Source organism: Spermophilus citellus (assembly GCF_964194105.1).
Source record: "Spermophilus citellus genome assembly, chromosome: 5".
Taxonomy (NCBI): Eukaryota; Metazoa; Chordata; class Mammalia; order Rodentia; family Sciuridae; genus Spermophilus; species Spermophilus citellus.
The window spans coordinates 98,594,091-98,616,217 of NC_138186.1; the positions used below are offsets into that span (position 1 = coordinate 98,594,091).

Genomic DNA, 22,127 nt, shown 5'->3' on the forward strand with positions numbered 1-22,127 from the left:
CTCCAAATTATTTGATTGTTTTTATTTTACGGGAATGTCCCAGTATCCCTATCCTTGTAGGACTGGGGTACTACCCCCAGGACAGGAATTACTATCTGCCCCACTTACACATTATCTTGTTATTAGCTCATTCTTCCCATCTGAAATTGTCATGGATCCTGCCTGATTTTTGTCACCCAAGGAACTTGCCCTTGCTGCTGCTTGTCACCTAAAGTCTGATTAAGATGTATTGTGTCACTCATCCAAGTAGACAAAACACATTTCTGCTAAGGAAAGAACAGTCTGGAAGTTAAACTATAAGTTATTTTTAAATTTAGTTTTACTATTTTTGCTTTTCTTTGGTCTATGGTACTTTTTCTTCCCCTATTTTTTTTTTCTGAATGTCTTTATAACTTTGTTGAATCATAGTCTGAGAAGAGTTTTAAAGTTTTCTGTTCCCCATCCACATCCTTCCAGGCAGTTGAAACTCTCAGGGAATACTGTGTAGGATAAAAGATCCCCTAGGACACTCAGGAAACTGGGATTCTTTTGTCATTTAGGACCTAAGTGGCCAGGATTCTAGCTCTTGCAGTTCTGCCACAAATGATATTTAAGATCCTGAGAACTCATTTAACCTCTGTTGGCCTTACTAACCTCATCCAAATTAAACTCTCAAAGACCATGTTCCACCTGAATATTATCTTTCTAAAATTTACACTTATTTGACTAACCTTCTACCATTCTTGCCTCTTACCTTCTCCTTTGAAGCTACGACAAGATACATTCTTTTTTTAAAAAGAAAACAAATTATAGTTATTATCCTTCAGTATTAGCTATTATACTAATAGTTTCATAGCCAAGAATGGTATTTTACAATTTTTTAACTTATTTTAATTAGGTATATATGACAAGCAGAATGCATTTTGATCCATTGCACACAATTGCAGCACAACTTTTCATTTCTCTGGTTGTACACAATGCAGTGTCGCACCATCATGCAGTCTTACATGTACCTAGGGTAATGATGTCCATCACATTGCACCATCTTTCCTGCCCCCCATTCCCCTTCCCCAGCCCTCCCTCCACTAGTGGATGCTGATCCATAATGGGGGGGGGGCATGGGAAAAATGGAGGAACTTTGATACACAGACATTCTTTACCTCAAAAGACTGCCTGACCTTGATCTATTGTATTTCTCATGATCCCCAGGAGAAAGGGGGCTATATCCTATTATACTAATTGGACCTAAATTATTCCATTTCACCTCAGATGAGTCTCATCTACCCACCTGCCCTTTTGTGACACCCCTGGTTAAAATGCTTAAACTTTTTTTTTTAACTGAGTCTTGATTCCTGTAATCCAGCCTCCCTTCCATGCCACCCCCATTCTTCAGAGTTTCTGCCCCTTTATTCATTTGGTTTCTGCCTCAGCTCTCTGTCTGGTTTGGAACATCACTGGACAGAGATGGAGATTGCGTTGCAGGAATGGAGCACCAACCAGCACCCTTGCTTCTCGCTTCTCTGATACACTTGGTTCTCTGTTCTACTCCTCCATGTCTAGCGCTCTTCTGTTAGACCTTGTTCACAGGTAGGCATTGTTGGTCTGAAAGACCTGCCCTTTAGTAAGTGGGATCTGGCACGCCAAAGCAGGAGCTGTGACCTGGCAAGGGAAAATGAATGGCCAGAGTCATGACCTAGAGCTCCTGGGCCCCATGGAGTCTGATGGAGGCAGTCTTCCCTGGCTTGTTTCTGTAGGTTGTGGTTCTCAAATGACCCCTTGTCCCCACTCGTGTAAACACCTTGGTCTGCAGAGTCCAGTGAGGAGGCTCAGCTTCAAATGTGAGCATCTGCTGGGGGAAATAAACACCTACACTTCATTTCAAGGTTTATTTTAAACTGGTTACCTTTGGCCCGGCTCCCATGTCATCCTAGTTGGTGGGAGATTAATATCTCAACAGGAATCCTCCTGGAATGTTTCCTGACAGAGCCCTCCCCACCCCCGTCCCCAGCTGGGAGTTGGCTCTTCAGAATGAATAGCAGGGACAGTTTTGTTCTGTGTGGTCTTCATAATCACCTGTTAGTGTAATTTATGGGTCACCTGCTGGAATGGGAGTCACTCTGATGTTCCAATACAGCAGTTCTGCTAGAGTCAATCCCACAGGGCTCAACCTGCCTGAACAAAGCATCATTCCAGGCCAGTGCCCCCAGAGTTGACAGTGGGGCCACTTTTCTGTGGTGGTTGCTTGGCAACATCTCAAGGCCCTTTGCAATTCAGTTTCCTGGCTGTGAACAGCTCTGGCCTCTGCTTCTGCTGGTTGAATGAAAGGGAAATACAGGGATTCTGCCTTCTCTCACTCTCCTGGTCACAGGTGGTGGCCCATCTTAACTGGTGGTTTTAAAAGTGGTTCATAATCTCTGACTGTACATTAGGATTGCCTGGAACCTTAGAAACAAAATTAAAAAAAAAATCCAGACCCCACCCTACATTAATGGAATCCAACCCTTTGGGGATAAAAATTGGGAGTGTGTGTGGGTTTAGATTTTAGGTAACTCTAATATGCAATAGAGTTGAAAACCAGTGGTTTGTCAGTAGCTCTCCTAATGTGGTCTCTGACTAGCCATTTCTGCCTATTTTAGTTTTTTGCCACCATGACAAACACCTGAGACAACAACTTAGCGGGGGACAGATCTATTTTGGCTTACGATTTCAGAGGTCTCAGTCCATGGTCGTCTGGTTTCTGTGCTTTGGGCCTGAGGTGAGGCAGAGAATCTTGGAAAGAACATGATGGAGAAAAGCTGCTCAGCTCATGGTGGGTGGGAAGCAGAGGGGAGAGGGATGAGAAAGTAAAAGGGAGGGATAGTGGGGACAAGAAGTACCCTCTCGTGGCATGCAAGCTTGTTATAAATGCAAATTCTCTTGCTGTATCCCAGACTTACTGAATCGGAGACTCTGGACAGGGAGCCCAGCAATCTCTTCTAGTAGGAGGTTCTGCAGTTCAATGTGGTTTAAGAGTCACGGGATTAAGGTATATTATTGCACAAAGCAAGATAATTTTATGTACCTTGTGGATATAACTACAGAGGCATCAATAAAGAGATTCTCTGAAAAGAATTGGATAAAAATAACAGTTGAATTGGGTTGTGGAATTAGATATTATTTTTGTTTTCCGAACTTTTATTAATTTTATGACATCGCATATATAATCTTTGAAGATCTGGCAAGCTCTGGGCTGTTAATGGTGCAGTATTTGGGATGTTTTGCATTGACAGGTGGGGATGAGCGAATCATGAAGAATGTAACAAGAGGAATGGCTCTTGCTTGGGCAGGCCCAGCCCAGCAGGTTTACCTGAGGGCTGCTCTGGGGAGGGCTTATCTGGGCCCCTTATCATCTCATCCTATGTTCTTAACCCATCACACATTAAAGTCACCAGGTGTATAAAAACCTGACACCAGGGCCTCACCACAATCAGACTGGAGGAGGGGCATGGCATCAGTAATGACACGGACCAACCTCTCCAGGAGATTCAATGCAAAGGAAAACTAGAAGACCACTGCTCATTCCAGAGATCTTAGAACCAGGAAACCAGGCTATTTCTAAGAAACCAGAGGTTAGTGTCTGGGCTCACACACAATACCCAAGGACCTGGGAGCTTCCTGACAGCAAGAAAAAACTCCCTCTACTAGGTGGCCCCTCAGCACCACCAGGGCAGCATGTAGGGGTAAGAGCACGGGTTCTGGGGTCAGATGGTCTAAGAGGTGAGCACATACTCCAGTTACCTTCTATGTGGTATAGAATAAACAACAGTCTCTCCATGCCTCAGTTTCCCCGTTTGTAAAATAAGCTGAATAATCGTATCCACCTTATGGGGTTGGGAGGACTGAATGAGCTAACAGATGTGAACTTCTCAAGGCAGTGCCTGCTGCTCCTAGCAGACCTTCATCAGTATTGGTTTCCCTGGGTCACCAGGGCCTGGGTGTATGGAGCTGAACTGGCTTTGAGGATAATTGGGGTGGAACTCAGGGGAAATTGACATTTCAAAAACAACTTCTGTCATTCATAGTAAGTAGTCATTCTCCTGTGTACTTTTCTTCAGCTAGAAAGTCCTAGGGACGTGGAAACAACAGTTGCATCCTTTGGTCTGAATCATTCATGAAGTGTCGTAAGGATCAGTTTTTGTTTGCCTTCTCCCTCTGAAGGTGCTCCAGCTTTTCCCATAAGCCAGGCTCAGTCCGGGGTATCTGTGTACTGGGTGTAAGCAGTTGCTCCTCTGAAGGGCCCTGTTTTTGTGGCTTTTTGCTATAGAATGTTCTGGAAAACTAAGCCCATTTCTGCATTTCTCTTCCTTTGGTTGGTGGTGTCTGAGGGATTTGGTCTTGTGTTGAGAAAACCCAGGATCCAGGGGCTGATAGACTCATGTTCCACAGGAAAACGGTTTCTGCCTTTGTTACCGCTGCACCCTTCCCAGGTCCATAAGCCTGTGAGGGAACACAGAACCTCCTCAGAGAAGCCCCTTTGTCACTGCTAAAGTGCTCCTGAAGCCTCCAAGGTGTCGAAGTCTCCTCTGAGGGTCTGAGACATCCTAAAACTGGAGTTTGTAACCAGCCCACCATCCCATCTATGTCCCTGAAGTCAAACCTGGGACTGAAATATGCCCCAGTGTCATTTCAGCCATGGAGAGGGCAAGACTGTGAACATGGCCACTTGGGGAATTGGAGGTGGCATGGTTGAGAGACAGTAAAGGCCCTGATGGTAAGGCGGAGATGCAAAGAATGGGAACCTCAGCCTATATTTTAAAAATCGAGAGCAGACAAGCGGGTCAAGGACAGGCCGGTGGCAAACCACGACCCTCCAGTCAGAGCCTTTCTGACTGCCTGAGTGACCCAAGTCTTCACCCAGATCTGTTACAGTGGAAATGCCTCACTGGCCTTTCCTAAGGGTTAGGGTATGTGGGTGTCAAGGAGGAAAACTAGCAGTTGGGTGTCCTCCCGCTTGGAGGCTGAGGATAGTGGGAGCAAGGGAAACTCAGAAGATGGGTGTTGGCTCATTCTTATCCCAAACCTGCAGGGTCCAGAGTGGAGGCTTTTTCTGTTTGACAGATGAGAAAGCAGGCTTAGGAAATTGCCATGCACAAAGCCAGACAGGTGCTATTAGTCAGAACTGGGATTTATACCAGGCCTATCCAGTTCTGGTGTCTCTGGCCTTTCATTTCTCCACAGGGAGGGTTTTTTTTTTTATTAATCTTTTTTTTTTTTCTAAGAGAGTGAAAGAGGAGAGAGAATTTTTTAATATTTTTTTTTAGTTCTCGGCGGACACAACATCTTTGTTGGTATGTGGTGCTGAGGATCGAACCCTGGCCGCACGCATGCCAGGCGAGCGCACTACCACTTGAGCCACATCCCCAGCCCAGGGAGGGTTTTGTTGTTGTTGTTGTTGACTTTGCATTAGGAAGATGCTTCCATCCAGGGTCATCTTGTTCATGATTTCTAAAGTGCCCTCTCAAATACGATCTGGTTTGAACCTGTCTTTGATCAACTGGGTGCTTCAACAACAGACATTTGTTGCTCACCTTTCTGGAGACTGGGAAGTCCAAGATCAGGGTGGCAGCACCCAGATTACCCAGGTGAGAGCCTTGCTTTCTGGTTTGCAGGCAGCAGGCTTCTTCTTGCATCTTCATGTGGTGGAAAGAGGGGCAGCAAGCTCTTTTTTCTGTAAGTCACTAATCACATCACGAGGGCTCACTGCTATGTCCTAATTACCTTCCAAAGGCACTATCTTCAAATCCATCACTTTGTGACTGGGGCTTCAGTATCTGGATTTACTCAACATTTAGTCCACAGCAGAGCTACAGCAGTGTTTCCTTCTCCTGGCTTCTGATTATTTATGTTCACTCAGATCTTTCATCCTCCTTGAGTTTCTCCTTCCCTAGCAGTGACGTGGTTACTGATGAATGTGTTCCTCAGAGCTCCCCTGACCACAACATCCAGTGATCCTATGTCCCTGCCCCCATTCCAGCTTCCCTCCACACAACCTCTTCCCATTATGGTCTGTTTTCTGGCTTCTCAGAGGTGCCTGTGTCCTATCATGCTGTGCCTTCCTCACAACACACACATGTATCTCTGCTTATGCCTGTGGTGAACTCTCCTGTTTCAGAACCCCTTAGGAAACTTACTGAAGGTCATTCACTCAGTATCAAGGTGTGAAGATATGTGATGACAGATGGAGTTTGAGACCAGGCCCAGTGAATGAAGACCTGGTCATTTTGCTCCATCTGATCAGCTACGGACATTTCACTTAATGAGTTAAGGTTAAGTGGCTCATGGCTGAGCACAGTCACTGGCAAAGAAAGGTCATTCTTTCATCTCAGATGTTGCCTTTTTTATGAAAGCTTTTTATAGACCACTTTTTTTTTTTAGAATAACTTTGTTCTTAATTAAGCATTCTAATTTTAAAGCGAGCTCTGACCTCTTTCTTTCCAGTCTCATTCTCGTGCTTTGATTGCATTTCATGGCCAGAAATGAAGATCCTTTATTGTCTGTTATCTGTTTTCCTCCAATGGCTAGTTACCCATTGCAAACTGGTGTTTTATTGAGACCATAAATAGGTTTATCCTGCTAGAATATCAATAAAGGCCTTTGGGTCTTTATCAAGATGCTAAGCAGGACAGAGACCGAGTGAGACCCATATTCTTCACAGGAGTGTTTGAGCACGGCTGGGGCCATGGCTCATTGATGTTTGACCTTTCCTTCACAGTGAATCCTGGGGGAGAGTTAAGGGAGCATAATGCCTCCTTTAGAACTTGGAGAAGTAGGAGTGTGACAAGGTCAGTTCTCTGGACAGAAATTAATTTACAATGCAAAGTGTTACTTATTCTGGGTGTTCCCACTGAGGGTGGTAGCCAGGAGCTCAGGTGCTTAGAGTAGTTGAGGGAATGGTCTTCATGATGCATCTGTAGGGCTGAGAAGTGCCTGAGAGCTGAGCTCACAAATATGTTCTGCAAACCCAAGGAAACAACCAGGTGGGTGCTCATCAGTACAGCGGAACTGAACTGGAGCTACAGGTGACCATACAAAGTTTCAAAAATGTAATGTTAGACAAAAAAAATCCTGAGCCACATTGTAAAGTTTACTACCGTGGACATAAGATTTTGAAATAAGTAGATCTGTTTGTGTTGTTTTTGGCTATGAACAGTGAAAACATAAAGGCAGAGGGGTGTGAATACCAAATTAGAGGGGAGATCAGATTTGTGAGGCATCCACAAGGAGCATGAGTAGTTTTACTGATGCTTTTTGAAATGGTTGGGGCTATCTGGATTTTAAAATACTTTATTTTTGGATGGCTGAAACATTTTACAATCTGTTTTTAAAGGGAGGAAGAGTCTTTCCTGATCAGTTTGTTCCGTTTTCATTTTAAGGAGTTACCGGATTTTCCTAGGGCTAACTAGCTTGGCAGTTCCTGTTTCTCACCTCTGGCCCTGGTCTAATTGATCATTGCCACTTCGTCATCCCATAATATTAGTATTAAGTAGGAAAATGAGAAGATATGAGACTCTTTCTCATTTTGCTGCTTACAGGTGGGAAGTAGAAATTATACACTAAATGAAATTATCATGTATTGATAATTGATTATGATGCCAATAGCCAGAGTTAACTGAAACAACTTGAGATATGGGTAAATTAATAATTTTCTGCCAAATCAAAGGGGCAAAAAAATTTCCCCTGTCCCTACCCTGAAGAGAGCAGTTTTGCTATCTTGTTCTAAAATCGGTGTTTGCTTTGTGTTAACAGCATGGCCGGACCCCCCTGCATCTTGCTGCCAATAAGGGCCATCTTTCTGTGGTCCAGATTTTGCTGAAGGCTGGCTGTGACCTTGATGTCCAGGATGATGTGAGTAGAAGCCATCATTCTATGGAATGGGTTAGCAGGGGAGCTTATCTGCTGTGTTAGCTTTTTGTTGCTATGACAAAATACTTAGAAAAACAACCTAAGGGAGGAAAGATTTATTTTTTTGGCTCATGGTTTCAGAGTCCACAATTGACCAGATCCATTGCTTTGGGCCTGAGGTGAGGCAGAGCATCTTGGTGGAAGGGAAAATCTCAGGTTATGTCAGCTGGGATCAAGGAAGGGGCCAGGGAGAAGATATGGCCTTCTAAGGCACACACCCAGTGACCCACCTTCTTCAATGAAGCCCCTTCTTCTATAGTTTCTGCAGCCTCCCAATAATACCATCAAATTACTAATTCATCAATGGATGAATCCACTGATGAGGTTAAAGCCCTCATGGTCCAATGACTTCACTCCAAACCCCACCTCTGAACTTTGCTGTACTGGGGACAAAGCCTTCCACACATGAGACTTTGGGGACCTAGATTCCAGATCCAAATCACAACTTTTGCCAAGAAGTTCACAGTACAAATGTGGGCAGCTATGAGGTGAGAGGGAAGAAGATGCTCTCCCAACACTTTTCAGCTCCGTCTCAGTCCTGTTGTGGCAAGAACTTCCTCAGAAGCACTTGGTTCTGAGATCCATTCTCAGTAGGAAGTTAGAGGTTGGGAGTGTGGGATGGTTCATTTTCTATTAGCTTTCAAATGCAGAGCATTGAAGGCCTTTTGCCTGTGTCCTGCCTTCACACAAAGCATCATTCACACCCCAGTGATTGCAGGCAAGGCCTGCTGGAGATGTGTATCACTGACTACAAATTTACCACTGGAGAAAAGGTAGGGCTTAAAAACTTAATTTCTTCTTTTTCTCACTTTGATTTCTCTTAGCTGATATATATATATTTAGTTGGCAAGGACCTATTTAAGGGGGGAAAATGACACAGATCTCATGGAATCCAAGAAAAGGCTTCTCATAAGAGTTTACTCTGGCACTCTGCTATTTTTGAAACATGACCACATCTGAGTCTTCCATTCAAATGATTGAGAAAAGGACTCATATTGGCTTCTCTGGGGTCACCTGTCAATTCCTGAGCCAATAAACAGAGGGTGGGATGGGATTACATAGCACATAGGGTTGTCCTGTTCGGTCTTTGCAGAAGGTGAATTCTCTAAGAATTGTCTAAATGATTCTCCAATGAGTTATCAGAAAAAGGGGTCTATGATATGTAATCAAACTATTTTTAGAAATTGTTTTAATTCTTAATTCATGTGGTAGAACTCTTAAGAAATAAGAAATTTGTGAGCAACAGAGAATCTTAAAGAGTTTTCCCTTATCATAACCTCTTCTGGAATTACCTTAAATAACTGGCAAGAAGGTGTTATTCAAATTTGAGGCCCTCAGCTATGCAAGGTATGTGCTAGGGTTTACTAAAGTGATTCATGTTTTCCTTAGTCTCTGTGCAGTGTCCTAAAACTTGGCAAATGTGTTTCCAAATGAGAAGGACACTGTTTGCAAATAAATAACTGAATATGGCATTGTTGTATGCATGAGCAGCAGGACATCTTGTGTGCGTCATAAATTTCCAGTTACATCTGGAGACTTGGATCATCAAGAATGTTACTTTCGGAAAATGCCAATTTAGCTTTAAGTTGTTGATTTTTACCTTGAGACACAGTACTTTATTTTTAAACATTGTAACCAACATAGCATTCCTGACTCATATCATCTCCTTAGATGATGGGAGGAAAATACAGGGACAGGGAGGAGATGCTGACCACATAAAACCCACGTGGGGCCTTGAGTTGCTGGTATAAACATGTTGGGATCATCTAGTCTTTTTGCTTAATTAAAGCCCTTGCTCACCACGGTGTCAAGGCCACGATGCCAGGTATGCTAACCCATCCCCACAGGACACCCCTCTGAGGAACACTGTGTCCTCATGCAGCAAAAGACATGCTAATTTCCTAGAACTGCTGCTGTTTCTATCAGGCAAGGTAGGAGGTAAAACAGGCAGGAGTTCTTACAAAGTAGCCAAGGTGAGACAAGTCAGCAGAAAGCCAGCTCTGCTTTGAGACAGTAACATCCTCTTTTATTTATTGGAATTATTTTCTCACATCTTTTCCCTTTCCTAGACAGATAAAGCACACTTTGTTTCTCCCATATAACTCAAAACATAAGAATAGTAATGTGGAAAAAAAAACACAGATGGGTGTGGAGAAGGCAGAATTGACCTTCACAAGTCTGGAAGTCCTGCATTTGCTGGTCACTGTATAATCCGTGCCCGTCTGCTGTGTATATACCATGTCACCATGTGTGGTGATGATCAGCCTTGAAATCTAAGCAAGAATGTGAAGAAGAAATGTCTTGTTTAAAGAAGCTGGGAGATTAATTACTAGAGTAAATCACTTCAGAAGTTACCTATAGAAATGTTTACTCCTTACCTCATATTCTACAGATACTGATCTTCATGGCATAGTAAGGACTGAGAATTAGTTGAAGAATGACCTCCAGTGGCCTGGAGTGGGATTATTATGAATTTCAACCTGTGGAAAACAGTTCTTTAGAATATGCAACACCAGAAGCAAATTCGCTCATCTTTCCCAACAATGCTGTCAACCCTCAGCGGAGTTCTAACGCCATCTCTGATTGGTCAATGAGTAATCATACCGTCCCCACCTCAGAAATAGTCCAGGACCCTATGGCCACAGTAAAAGACATGAAGGAAGAAAAAAATAAGAAAAACCTGAGAAGAAAGGCTAGGAAGAACCCTAGAAGATCAGAGAGAGAGGTCAGAGGCTTGCTTTACACACCTACCTGGCTTTGAGCTTCCTTGCAGCATGTCTGCTCTTTCCACCTGGGGCTCCCTCCTGAAGAGGGGTACATTCCACCCTTGCATGACTGGTGTTTCCTCTGTGAGTTTCGCTTTGGAATACTAACTGGTTTTCACCACATAGGAGAGAAAAATAAAGTATTTCAAAACAAAGATTTAGACCTGAGAGCTTTGGAGCCCCTGAAAGGAGAAGCATTGATGTCTCAAAAAAATTGGGGGCTGGTGGTTTGTTCTTTGGGGCGGAACACACTGACCCATTTGCCAAAGTGCCAAACTGTGAGGTTGCTGGCTCTTCAAGTTTCTGGCTGCAGCATCTTCCCTTTACTTCTCTGCAGTTAATCATTCAAGAGACGCATCTTGGGTGCCCACAGTGGCCAGGATGCCACGCTGAGTACTTAGCTTACACAACGAGGCAGTCCTAACCTCACAGAGGTACCTGGTCTTTTTTGAGATTCAGCCTAAGGTTAATTAGCTTCACAGGTTGGAAGCCCCTGGGATAAATGCAAAGAGCCTTGACCATTTGCATTCTGGTCTAACCATGCTATTTTGAATTAGCTAGTTAACCTAGGTGAGACTTATCAGAGTATGAGAGAATTAGATGCCATCTACTTGATATATAGTAGGAATCAAATACTGTCTACATGATTTGGGGAAAGCTATATTTCCCCAGCATTTTGGTTTGTTTCAGAATTTTGTGATCTAGATTGGATAGAAATAAGGATTATGTCAGAGTTGCTTCAGTCCAGCTAGGAGTGGTATAACTCCAGTGGCTTGGGAGGCTGAGGCAGGAAAATTGCAAGTTCAAAGCCAGCCTCAGCAACATTGCAAGGACCTAATCAACTTGGCAAGACCTGTCTCAAAATAAAAAATGAATAAAAAAGAACTGGGGATATGGCTTAGTGATTGCCCCTGGATTCAATCCCTGGTGCAAAAAAAAAATTTCCTTGGATTCATCAGTATGTAGGCCACGTCTTTTTCTGTGTCATGTTTAAAAGAACAAAAGTTTCAACAGTAAATTTTAATTTTGTAGGAGCCAAGAATCAGTTCACAGGTAACTGATCTTTTTTTTCAACTGAGGGTTTCAGAGTGTTAAATTTTGTTGTGTTCTGGGGGAGAGTATTTTCAAGTGACAACCCCAGGCAGCACTTTGTTCATGTGCCTTGTCTCAGAGCCTTTCTCGTCTTGCTAACTTCAGAGTGGCCGCTGTTAAAAGCTGGAGAAAGTATATTGCTCAGCCCTCCTGGACCATTCCAGATGGTGTAAGCAAAACCAATTGTCCAGCCAAGGACAGATGCTGGGGAGAGGGCTGTACCTGTACAGCAGTGTTTATCTGACCACAGAAACAGGAATCCAGGCTCTAAGTGGGTCTCTGTTGGGGAGGAGGAAAGCTGCGGGGTTCAGGGGGCTTGTTGCCTGGAGACAGGTAGTGAGTATAGCTGAAAAGTCTTACAGGGAAAGGGACAGGCAGGAGCCACCTGTGCCAGCCAGTTTGCATCAATTCGTGTTCAGTAGTTAGATCTCTTCAGGCCTTGATTCATCTGAAGACTTACTCCGAAGGATTACAAAAAAAGGTAGATTTAGCTGCTAGCACTGAGAGATTCACAAAGGAAAGTTTTCCTGAGAGAAGCAAATACAATTGGTCAACGATGAAGGCCAGTAATAAATAATGGTTCTACTCTGGCTCCAAAGCTGCCTCAGCTCATGATTTAGTGAGCAGGTATGAGATGTGATGAAACATTCAACCTGGACCATGACCTAGGTCAGATGGCGCCCTGACCAGTGAAGGCTCTTCTTGTGATCATTTGCACGCAAGAGTGACTGACACAAGTTGTGTGTTCAGGGCTTGTTGCTCACACTTTATGCATGGCATGAACAGTAAGTTTTATTTTGTAAAGAGTTTTTTTTTTTTTTTTTTTTTTTTTTTGGTAGTATCCTTGGCCAGGTAGTGTAGTTGTCATGGTATTAAAAGGCCTCTAGAAATTTGGAAAGCTGACCAAGGTAACACTACCCTACCCTGAAAGAGTGGGCTGCTATCTCATAGTCTTGCTGAGGACAGAGCACCATCTTTCTCCTCAATAGGTCAATACTAAGAAGTCACACCTGAGCCTAATTTTGGGAAAATTCATCTGTTCTGATAGGAAAATGGAAAGTCTTAGAAATTCTTACGAATTTTTTTTTGTTTTTGGTACCGGGGATTGAACTCGGGGGCACTCTACCACTGAGCCACATCCCCAGCCCTTTTTTTGTATTTTATTTAGAGACAGGGTCTCACAGAATTGCCTTGCTTTTGTTGAGGCTGGCTTTGAACTCATGATCCTCCTGCCTCAGCCTCTCGAGCCTCTGGGATTATAGGAGTGAGCCACTGTGCCCGGCATCTTATGGAATTTTTAAAAGTTAAGACTTGGACAGTAGCTCCTATGATGAGTTGTTGGGCATCAAGTTTTCTTCCTCCAGAAGTACTTCCTAAGGTGTAGGAAATGGACACTGTGATGTCACACCTCTTGCCACTACTGATCTTGCCATTACTGATCCCGTGGCCACATTCTCCTTTTAACCACATTGGAATATAGAAAGAGTTCTCTTTGAAAAAGTGGACTGGAAAAGTGGACAAGAAAACCAGTCTAAACCTAATTTATAGTGGAATATTAGCTTAGGAGGCCAAGCAGAGGGTCATTGACGTTAGTGCTGAGGGCAGTGGATGCAGTCATGGTAATGCCACTAGATGTCCCGACTCCATCCCTCGGGACATCCCTTAAGTCTACAAACTGTAGGATGAAATTCGGAGGGCTGGGATTGTAGCTCAGTGGCAAATCGCTTGCCTCGCATGTGTGAGGCACTGGGTTCGATCCTCAGCACCACATAAAAATAAACAAAAGATATTGTGTCCATCTAAAAAAAAAAAAAAAATCGGAGACATGGACAGTTCTATTCTCGGTATATTGTTATTGCTTAAACTTAATTGTAGTGGTTTTCCCTGCTGCTCAAAGTTATAGGTGTTAAAAATAAGAAGTTGGGAAATATTAAAAACTGTAAGAAAATAAGAATTACTTTCCCTTGGGGATTTTTAAAAGGAGACTTTAAGAAAGCAAATTTTGACTACTGAGTAGGATTTTTTTAAATCATGATAAAATCATATAACAAAATTTCCAGTCATAACCATTTAAATGGCAGAGGTATTAAGTGGCATTACATACATTCACAATTTTGTGCCTCTTCAGAACTTTTTTGGATTAAATAATCTTAATGTGTGTAAATCCAGGGAGTTTAGTAAATTGAATTGGTATTTCATTAAGGCTATTTATAGTTGTGCATTCTTCTTTTGAGAAATCTCTCATCTTTTGGGGGGAACTGAGAATCCAAGCTATATCCCCAGCCCTCTTTTGAAACAGGGTTTCACTGAGTTGCAGGGGCTGGCCCCATACTTGTGGTCCTCCTGCTTCAGCATGCTGAAGATTATAAGCGTGACTGCACCCAGTTATCTGTTTCATAACAATCTTTCATGCCTTTCTTGGGCTAAGGTCTAGAGATGTCCTGGGAGTGTACCATATCATAGAATCCATAAAAAGAGGAGAAGGACCTTGGGGATCGTCAGGCCTCACCTTTAGCAAGTGGAGATCTAGTGAAGTAACAGGTCTCACAAGGACATACACTACCTGGGTCTCAGTCCCATTGCCCTGTGCCTAATGTTCCTTTTTACCAGGAAATCTTCCTGCTGTTCACCCATCTCATCTTTTGAGATCAAGTCTCGACTACAGGCTTCACTTGATTTGCCCTGACTTGAGTATGTGTCATCAATAAAATGTACTCTCAGAGACTCAGAACTGTCATGTTACAGTCTTCATCTTCTTACCTCTGGGTGTGTTTCATCCTTCTCTCCACTGCCACTGGGGAAGAGTCAAGTTCCCTTCGGCGCCTGCAGGAGAAAACTGGTTGGCAATCCTAGGAATCTGATGGCAGAGAAGGATCAGAATGCAGCATAAATCAATGAGGATGCAGTGCTACTAACTGACCTAGCCAGAACGATTGCTCTGTAAGCCAGGCATCCTGACCCCATCACTCTGGACATCCCTTAAATTGTACAGATAAACTGTGGGATGAAATTGAGACGTGGACAGTCCTATTATATACCAAGGATATTGGTGGGGGTGAAGACTGGGTGTGTTTGGTTTAATGGCACAGCACACCACACACAGCCCAGCTCCCAGACTTGCTCCTCACACGTGACATCCCTTGGGATGGCAGGAGAGGGCCTCATTCTGAAGTTGATCTGGGGCCGAGGGTTGCTATTGGCTTATGGTCTCCTTGAGTTTATGGACAAAATTGCTCTGCCAGTGTGCATTGTCTACTAACAGGACCTCAAAGCTCTCCTTGCCTGTGGCGATGAGCCCTTCTGCAAGTAGCCAGTCTGCTCCGTGTGGGGGCGGGAGGTGTCTGAGTGGAAGAGTGAGTGGTGCTAGGCAAGCTGACTGCTGCTCCTGCCTCCATGTCACTCTGCAGGGGGACCAGACTGCCTTACACCGGGCCACGGTGGTGGGGAACACCGAGATCATCGCAGCACTCATCCAGGAGGGATGTGCCCTGGACAGACAAGACAAGGTGAGGAGAACATGCCAATCACTCACTGTTTCCTTGGTGTCTGCTCATTTGTTTAGGCCCCTGAGGCTTTCAGAATAAACTAGATGACATTACATTTTGGTGAAAATGTGTGTGTGTGTGGGGGGGGTTAACCTATCAGGCCCCTGGAACTTGTGAAACTGAACTCTCCTTTTCTGTTTTTGCAGAATTCCCTGTGGTGTCAGGAGCAGTGGGGGGCTGGGCTAGGAATGGGCAGTGAGCCATCCTGACAGTATTGTTTTCTATCAGGAGCTATGGATGGGCCCTGGAGCCTTTCTCAACATAAGATTACCAGAGAGGCTTAAATCCTAATGCCTAAAGTGTCTGTGTACATCACAAATTCATTTTTATTTATACATTAGATGGCTTTTATGCTTTTTTGTTGTTGTTTTTACCTCCCTGTGCTGGGATCAAACCTCATACATGCTAAACAAGTGTTCTATCTCAGCTAACTATTCTAGGAGAATGGAGACTGACCATTCGGATCATTTTCTTCGTGTTGTATGGCTCAGATGAGGGATCCCAGTTGAAGAAAACCTGTGGTGTACTGTGACAATCTACTGTGATATATTGATGTAATGAGAACAACTAAGGTCTTGGGTAATGGTGCCATTTCCCCTGTGTGTCCCTTAGGATGGGAATACAGCCCTGCATGAAGCATCCTGGCATGGTTTCAGCCAGTCAGCCAAGCTGCTCGTTAAAGCAGGAGCCAATGTGCTTGCCAGGAACAAGGTGAGGCCCAGCAGGTGCTAGGACTCCTCATTCACAGGTGAGGATGGCTGTGGGTTTCCCTCCTTGTAGGAGTCTCCTCTCAGCAGAGAGAGAGCTCAGAGGTGTACAGAGAATCTGCAGTTTCATTTGCAGAGAAGGGTGAAAGCAGACGGATATTCCTGGTCAGGAGCAAGTTCCCCATCAGTGCTGAAATGCTGCTGATGTGAGACTCCCTAGTGCTGCTGGGAACCTGCATCAGGTCACTGTCCCCAGCATTGACACTACTGTAAAAGGACAACCCTCAGTTGACATTAAAAATGTTAGCAAGGAACTGTGAAATGCCAATACCCAATAGTAGCAAGAATGTGGAGAAGTGGGCTGGTAAGGGGGGTTCACTCAGGTACTACTAGGGAAGTGAGATGGGAACAGCCACCTTTAAGAGGCAAACTGGCAAAAATCAAGAGTTTTAAAAGTGGTTCTGCCTTTTTACTGAGTAACTGCCTCCCTAGGACTCCATTCTCAAAATCAATAAAATATGGTTGGTAAAAATTTACCCTTAAGGATGTTTGACAGCAATAATTGTAATGTAAAAAATGTGGGGCGAAGGATTTAAAAATCACTATTCACTCATACAGTGAACACATTTAATATAATTAAAATCAGTTTTGAAAGTAATGGTCTTGAGTTATAGAAAAACATAATGGGTATGAAATCATATTTACTTATCTCAATGCTTAACATAAATTTATATTAAAAAACTGTCTTAAAGGGTATCACCAAATTAACAGTTTTACCCATGGGAATGGAGAATTTCTATATTTTTGTTTACACTTTTCCCAAGATTTCTAAAATGCACTGATTATTCCTTGAGAGAAAAGGCATATTTTATTTTAAAAATAAAAAGCATTGTCGGGCCTCTTGGGATATTTGCAGTGTGGCGAGGAGGACTTGTAAAAGGGCTTGCCCTCTTTTCTGTCCTTGGAGAGTTGGGCTGGGTGTGTGACAAGGATTTGAAGGGCCGGAGGATTACCCATAATGCACCTGTACAGTCAACATCATGGGGTGGTGGCTTTACCTGGTAGTAGTGGAATAATGAATCTGGTGTGCTAGACCAGGTGACAGCAGCATGGTGATTATGGGCAGCAGCTTGCAGTCTCCCTAAAACAGTAAATGTACAAACACATGGCAAATAGGATCTGAGACCTGGTATCTGTAGTCTAAAACCCCTTTGCACACATCTCCACGCAAGATCTTCAAAAGCAATGTCGGACAAAAGGTCTAATATTAGCCAACCTGTCGGAGATGTACTCTAATGACTTCTCTGGGTTTCGCCTGCTGAGGAAATAGAAAACCAGAAGGCTTCAGAGACCATAACCCATGCAGGGAGTGTGGGAACCTGCCACGGTGGCTTGGACCTCCTTTGAAATCTCTGGCTATCACTGCTTTTCTCTTGGTTTATTACAGTGTGGTGAAGCAAGCCATTCCTGTCCTCGTGGAGACAGGGACTGAGTCATGGTGCTCATCTCCCCTCTCTGGTTACTCATCCAGTCTTAGGCTGTTTTCTTTGTCTATTCTGTCCCTCTCTCTTCACATTTATTAAGTGTTCCTAATTTATTTCAGAAGCCTCAAAACAAATTGACTAGCTCAGGGCTGTGTCTTCTGTATCTAGCTCTTCCTCAGAAACCTCCCAGTGAAACCTTCCAGCCTGCTCCCCTCCTGAGGTTTTCCCAGATGCATCTCCTGTACTCACAGTGGGCTTGCTCTTTCCATTGCCTGACCCTCGGGAGTGGACCACCCCTCATCTGTGCCCACAGATGCCAACCCAGGCCCTTAGACCTCGCCCCTTGAAGGCCCACCATGCTGTCTCCTGCAGCTCTCCCTTGGCACTCACTGTACACAGCTTTGTGCAGCTCTTTTCTAGTTGGATATTTCTCATGAATCCTTCATGGGCCAACAGCTTGAGGGGCAACAGCAGCTGTGCATGGCAATATCATCAATAATGCTTGACTCACCATTTCTTCAGGGTTGTGCATGGTCTGGAACATGAGTTGGTGTGTAATCACATCTCCTTTTTATAACAACTTTGAGAAGTGTAGTGGTCCTTGTTTGAGTGAGCTTAGGTTGGAAGTCAAGGGAGTCCTCGATTAAAACACATTTAGGGCCATAATCCAGCCCAGGTCTGTCTGCTCCAGCACACTGCCTCCCAAAAAAAATACTGTGGAAAGCCACAAGTTCTCTCTCAAGATACGTGGCAGAGGCTTCGGAAGCACCTCTAGGATAACTCATGCTATACCAGAGAGAAATTTTTATAATCTACAGCCGTCAATCTCTGGGGAAGCTTCTAGAAAGATCCTTATTATTCAGCAAATACAGCAGCCCCTGTCTGGGAAGCCGGCATTCCTTACTCAGAGTGACAGAAAATGTCTACTACACATGCCTTCTATAGGCCCATTTTTAAAGTTTCAGATTTTGAGATAGAATTTATATACATAAGGTTCACTTTTTTTAGATATGAGATCGTGTTCTGAGTTTCAACAAATGCATGCAGTTTAAGATGTAGAATGTTCCCATCATCCCCAACAAAGTTCCTTTCTACTTCTTGGCAACCCCCAACCCCTGCTCCCAAATTCTGGCAACCATAGGCCTGTTTTGCCTTTTTGAAAATGTCATAAGTGGATATTGAAGCATGCAGCCTTCTGTCTGACTTCTGTCATTTAATATAATGTTTTGAGATTCCTGCATGTTATCTGCATGACTCTCCAGTCCTTTTGATTGCTCAGTAGTACTCCACTGTATGGATGTACCACAAATCACTTATACAAACCTACACTGTTTAATTTTCTTGATCCAAAATTTTTTCCACGTAACGGATATTTTCTTATTGGCAAAATAAGCTTTGGTATGATGCATTTCTAAGAACCATTGGATTTCTTTTACTTCACTACTTTATTCAACATGTATTTAAGTCATTTAAGTGGGACAACATGGGAGTATTTAAAATGTGGGCAGATCCTTTAATGTTGAACTAAGTTAGCAGCGGTTCTCTACCTGGTTGCACATTAGGTTTTCCTAGGGAATTTTCAACAAAAAACAAACCAGGCCTGATGAGAACAACTGTCCCCATTTGCCTAGAATTGATATTTCCCAGAATGTGGGACTTTTCATGCCAGAACTGGGACAGTCCAGGTGTGTCCCATGTCCCCACTCCCCCAGCCAAGTAAATTAGAGTCCCCAGAAGGTTGAAGCTGTTTTGGGGAGTTTTTTAACTCGAGGGCACTTTACAACTGAGTAAATTACATCTCGGCCATTATTTTTGAGACAGTCTCACTAAGTTACTCAGGATGGCCTTGAATTTGTGTTCCTTGCTTCAGCCTCCAGTACCTGGGATTACAGGCATGCACACTATGCCTTCTAACACAGGTGTTTCCTAAAAGCTCTCCCATTGATTCCAGTGTGCAGCCAGGGTTTGAGAACCTGCGGTCCCCAAACTCTCAGGTTTATGATCCTTCATGTTTCTGGAGGTAACAGAAAAAGCTCTACAGGTTGGTTAGTGCCTAGGTTATGAGGGGATTAAGTGAACACTGGCATAGTTTTCCTCTATTGATTTGCTCATTCCTTTTTTCAGTAGTCAGGAATCTCACATCCTGGAGTTTCAGCAGGCAGTGCTGTGAGCCCAGAGGGGAGGGAGTAGGTGAGGAAGAAGCAGACAACAGGCAGTAACAGCCAGCAACAGCCAAGCACCCACATGACTGCAGTCCTCAGCCCATGTATTAACCCCCTGCATGCCACAGGCACGACATTGCTCCTATTGTGCTGCTTCTGCTTTCCTTATTGCTGATCTTGTTGCTTTCCCAGGGGTTACTAGCAGCCCTCCAAGACACTATTCCATAGAATCAGAATGTTTTGTTCACATCATGCAGTTCTTTCTGCAAGATTGCTGTGGACATTACTCTGACCCTTGGTTGTCATTGTGATGTGATATGTTGGAGGTAGAGTCCAAAAGCAGCAGGGTCTCTGCCTGTATGGTGAGTGACAGGTGCAGCGGTGTTGTCTGTTATGTGGGACGGCTTGTTCTTAGTTCAAATTTTTATGTTTCAAGAAAAATATAAGAACAGGTGATAAAGCCCTATAAGTGAAATCTTAATTACCATTAATCTGTACTTCCAGGAAGTGGTTTGGCCTCTTTCCCTCACCATTGGTAGAGTGCTGTGCCCACAGCTAACGCCCACGTTGGGTAGGAAGTCCTCTCTGAGAGGGTGACACCTGGCACACATGCAGCATTTTGTGGTCCTGACAGTGCCTTCCTGGGTATTTGTCCATCCCCACAGCCTCGGGAGGAAGAATCTTGCTCCCTTTCCCAGGCCAAGCATTTCTAGAGCCTTACCCAATGGCTTTCAGCTAGGAAACGGCAGACCCAGGTTTCCTGACAGGACTTGTCTGCCTATTTGGATTCCATGTTAAATGTTCTTGCCCCTGAAACACCCTCACTGGGACCCCTGTCAGGAGGCAGAGAATGCCAGCATCAATACTTTTACCCCCGAGTATTCCCCTTCTGCAAGGTGTGCAGGTCTGTGTCCCAGTGTTGCTAATGTGTACCCCCTTTTCTCTGCCTCTCTCCAAGGCGGGGAACACGGCTCTGCACCTGGCCTGCCAGAACAGCCACTCCCAGAGCACACGCGTCCTCCTGCTGGGTGGCTCCCGCGCTGACCTCAAAAATAATGTGGGTGAACGAAACCGGCTTCTGTGTGTTCTCTCTCTCACTTGTGTCATCTTGAAAAATGACCCCCCCCCAGTCATAGCTACATTAAAAGATTGGAAGGGTTTGGGGCCTGTCTGCAAATTACTCATTTTTTTTGCTAATTTCCTAAGGGGTCATGTAGGGAATGAGAAGAGGAATCAAAAGACTTGGAAATATTGTTTATTTCCTATCCTTTTTTGCTCCTCATCTTTAGTTTGTTTTTATCATTTCTTCCAGCATGTGTCTGAGGCAGTCTAGGAAGCCTGTAAACATCTTAAGAAGGTCTCTGCTCATGTGGAGTGTCATACTATTATTGGCAAATATGGGATGATACCCTAGGGGTAGGTCTGGTAGGTGCTCCTTCCCAGCATCTACAAAGGGCAGGTCCTGTTAATTACTGAGGTTCCTTCCCATGAGCCAAAGGGCCAGTGGTTCTTGGAGGAGGCCTGATCTGAAAGGTCCCATGAGTGTCCCTCCTCCCTCCACAGACAAGTTCTTTCCCTTACGAATCCCATGCCTTAGACGTGTTGGCAGGAGAATCTGAGGTTTCTCTCACAAATGGCTGAGATCTCCCTGTGTGAAGCAGACTCATCTGAAACAGAATCATCTGAAGTTTTAGCATGACAACTTCCTGTCTCTGTGGTGGTTGCCATTTCTCTGGGAGCAGACTTACATTCTTGCCTACTAAGGCAGAGCTTTCTGGATGCTCTTTTTAACTCCCAGTAACTGCTGGCTCATCAGCAAGGGGTGCAGACAGCAGCAGCCAGGCCACATGGCTCCACTTGGATTATTAGGGTCCTACCAGCCATGAGGGGTCTATGCTGGGAAAGGCTCATTTCCAAAGCAAGGCTGTAGGTGGTCTTAATTTGGTTACTCCAGACCCTTTGGGTTATAGGGTAGGCTGGAGTCCATGGGTCCTTATCTGCCTTAGCTCTGCCAAAGGTCTCACGGGGAGCAGGCATCCCATCTCACACACATGAAAGCAGACCATATGGTGGTTCAGCACAGTGAAAATCAAGGTTGCAGATGGCAGCCACAGCAGACGGGTCTGCAAGGGTTGGAGTGGGGCGTTTATTAAGAGTTGCTTACTATTCAGGGTACCATCCCCTAATGAATATATGATCTTCCAGCTTTTAAATATTTTCTTTTTATGTTTCTCTTTTACTTTGTAATTGCTGACTGTGCTTAGAGTTTGATTTCTGTCCGCAGGCAGGCGACACCTGTTTGCACGTTGCTGCGCGCTATAATCACTTGTCCATCATTAGGCTCCTCCTCAGTGCTTTCTGTTCTGTCCATGAAAAGAACCAGGTCAGTGCATGTATCCTCTTCATGGCTGTGGCATCCTTCGTACTAGGCTACCTGACACGTGTGTTAGCA

General features: G+C 44.2%; 1 protein-coding gene across 4 annotated transcripts in view; it reads left to right on the forward strand.

Annotated features, from left to right (window-relative positions):
• Positions 1–22,127, forward strand: part of ANKRD6 (ankyrin repeat domain 6) — a 205,827-nt gene that overhangs the window by 164,557 nt on the left and 19,143 nt on the right. For 2 of the 4 annotated variants that reach the window (XM_081295273.1, XM_081295272.1), the window contains 5 exons: positions 7,765–7,863; positions 15,185–15,283; positions 15,935–16,033; positions 20,634–20,732; positions 21,960–22,058. In XM_081295273.1, the coding sequence (XP_081151399.1) occupies positions 7,765–7,863; positions 15,185–15,283; positions 15,935–16,033; positions 20,634–20,732; positions 21,960–22,058 (495 nt within the window). Of the gene's footprint in view, positions 1–7,764; positions 7,864–10,312; positions 10,646–15,184; positions 15,284–15,934; positions 16,034–20,633; positions 20,733–21,959; positions 22,059–22,127 lie in introns of those variants that run through there. The other 2 variants (XM_081295271.1, XM_081295274.1) reach the window with 2 other exon arrangements.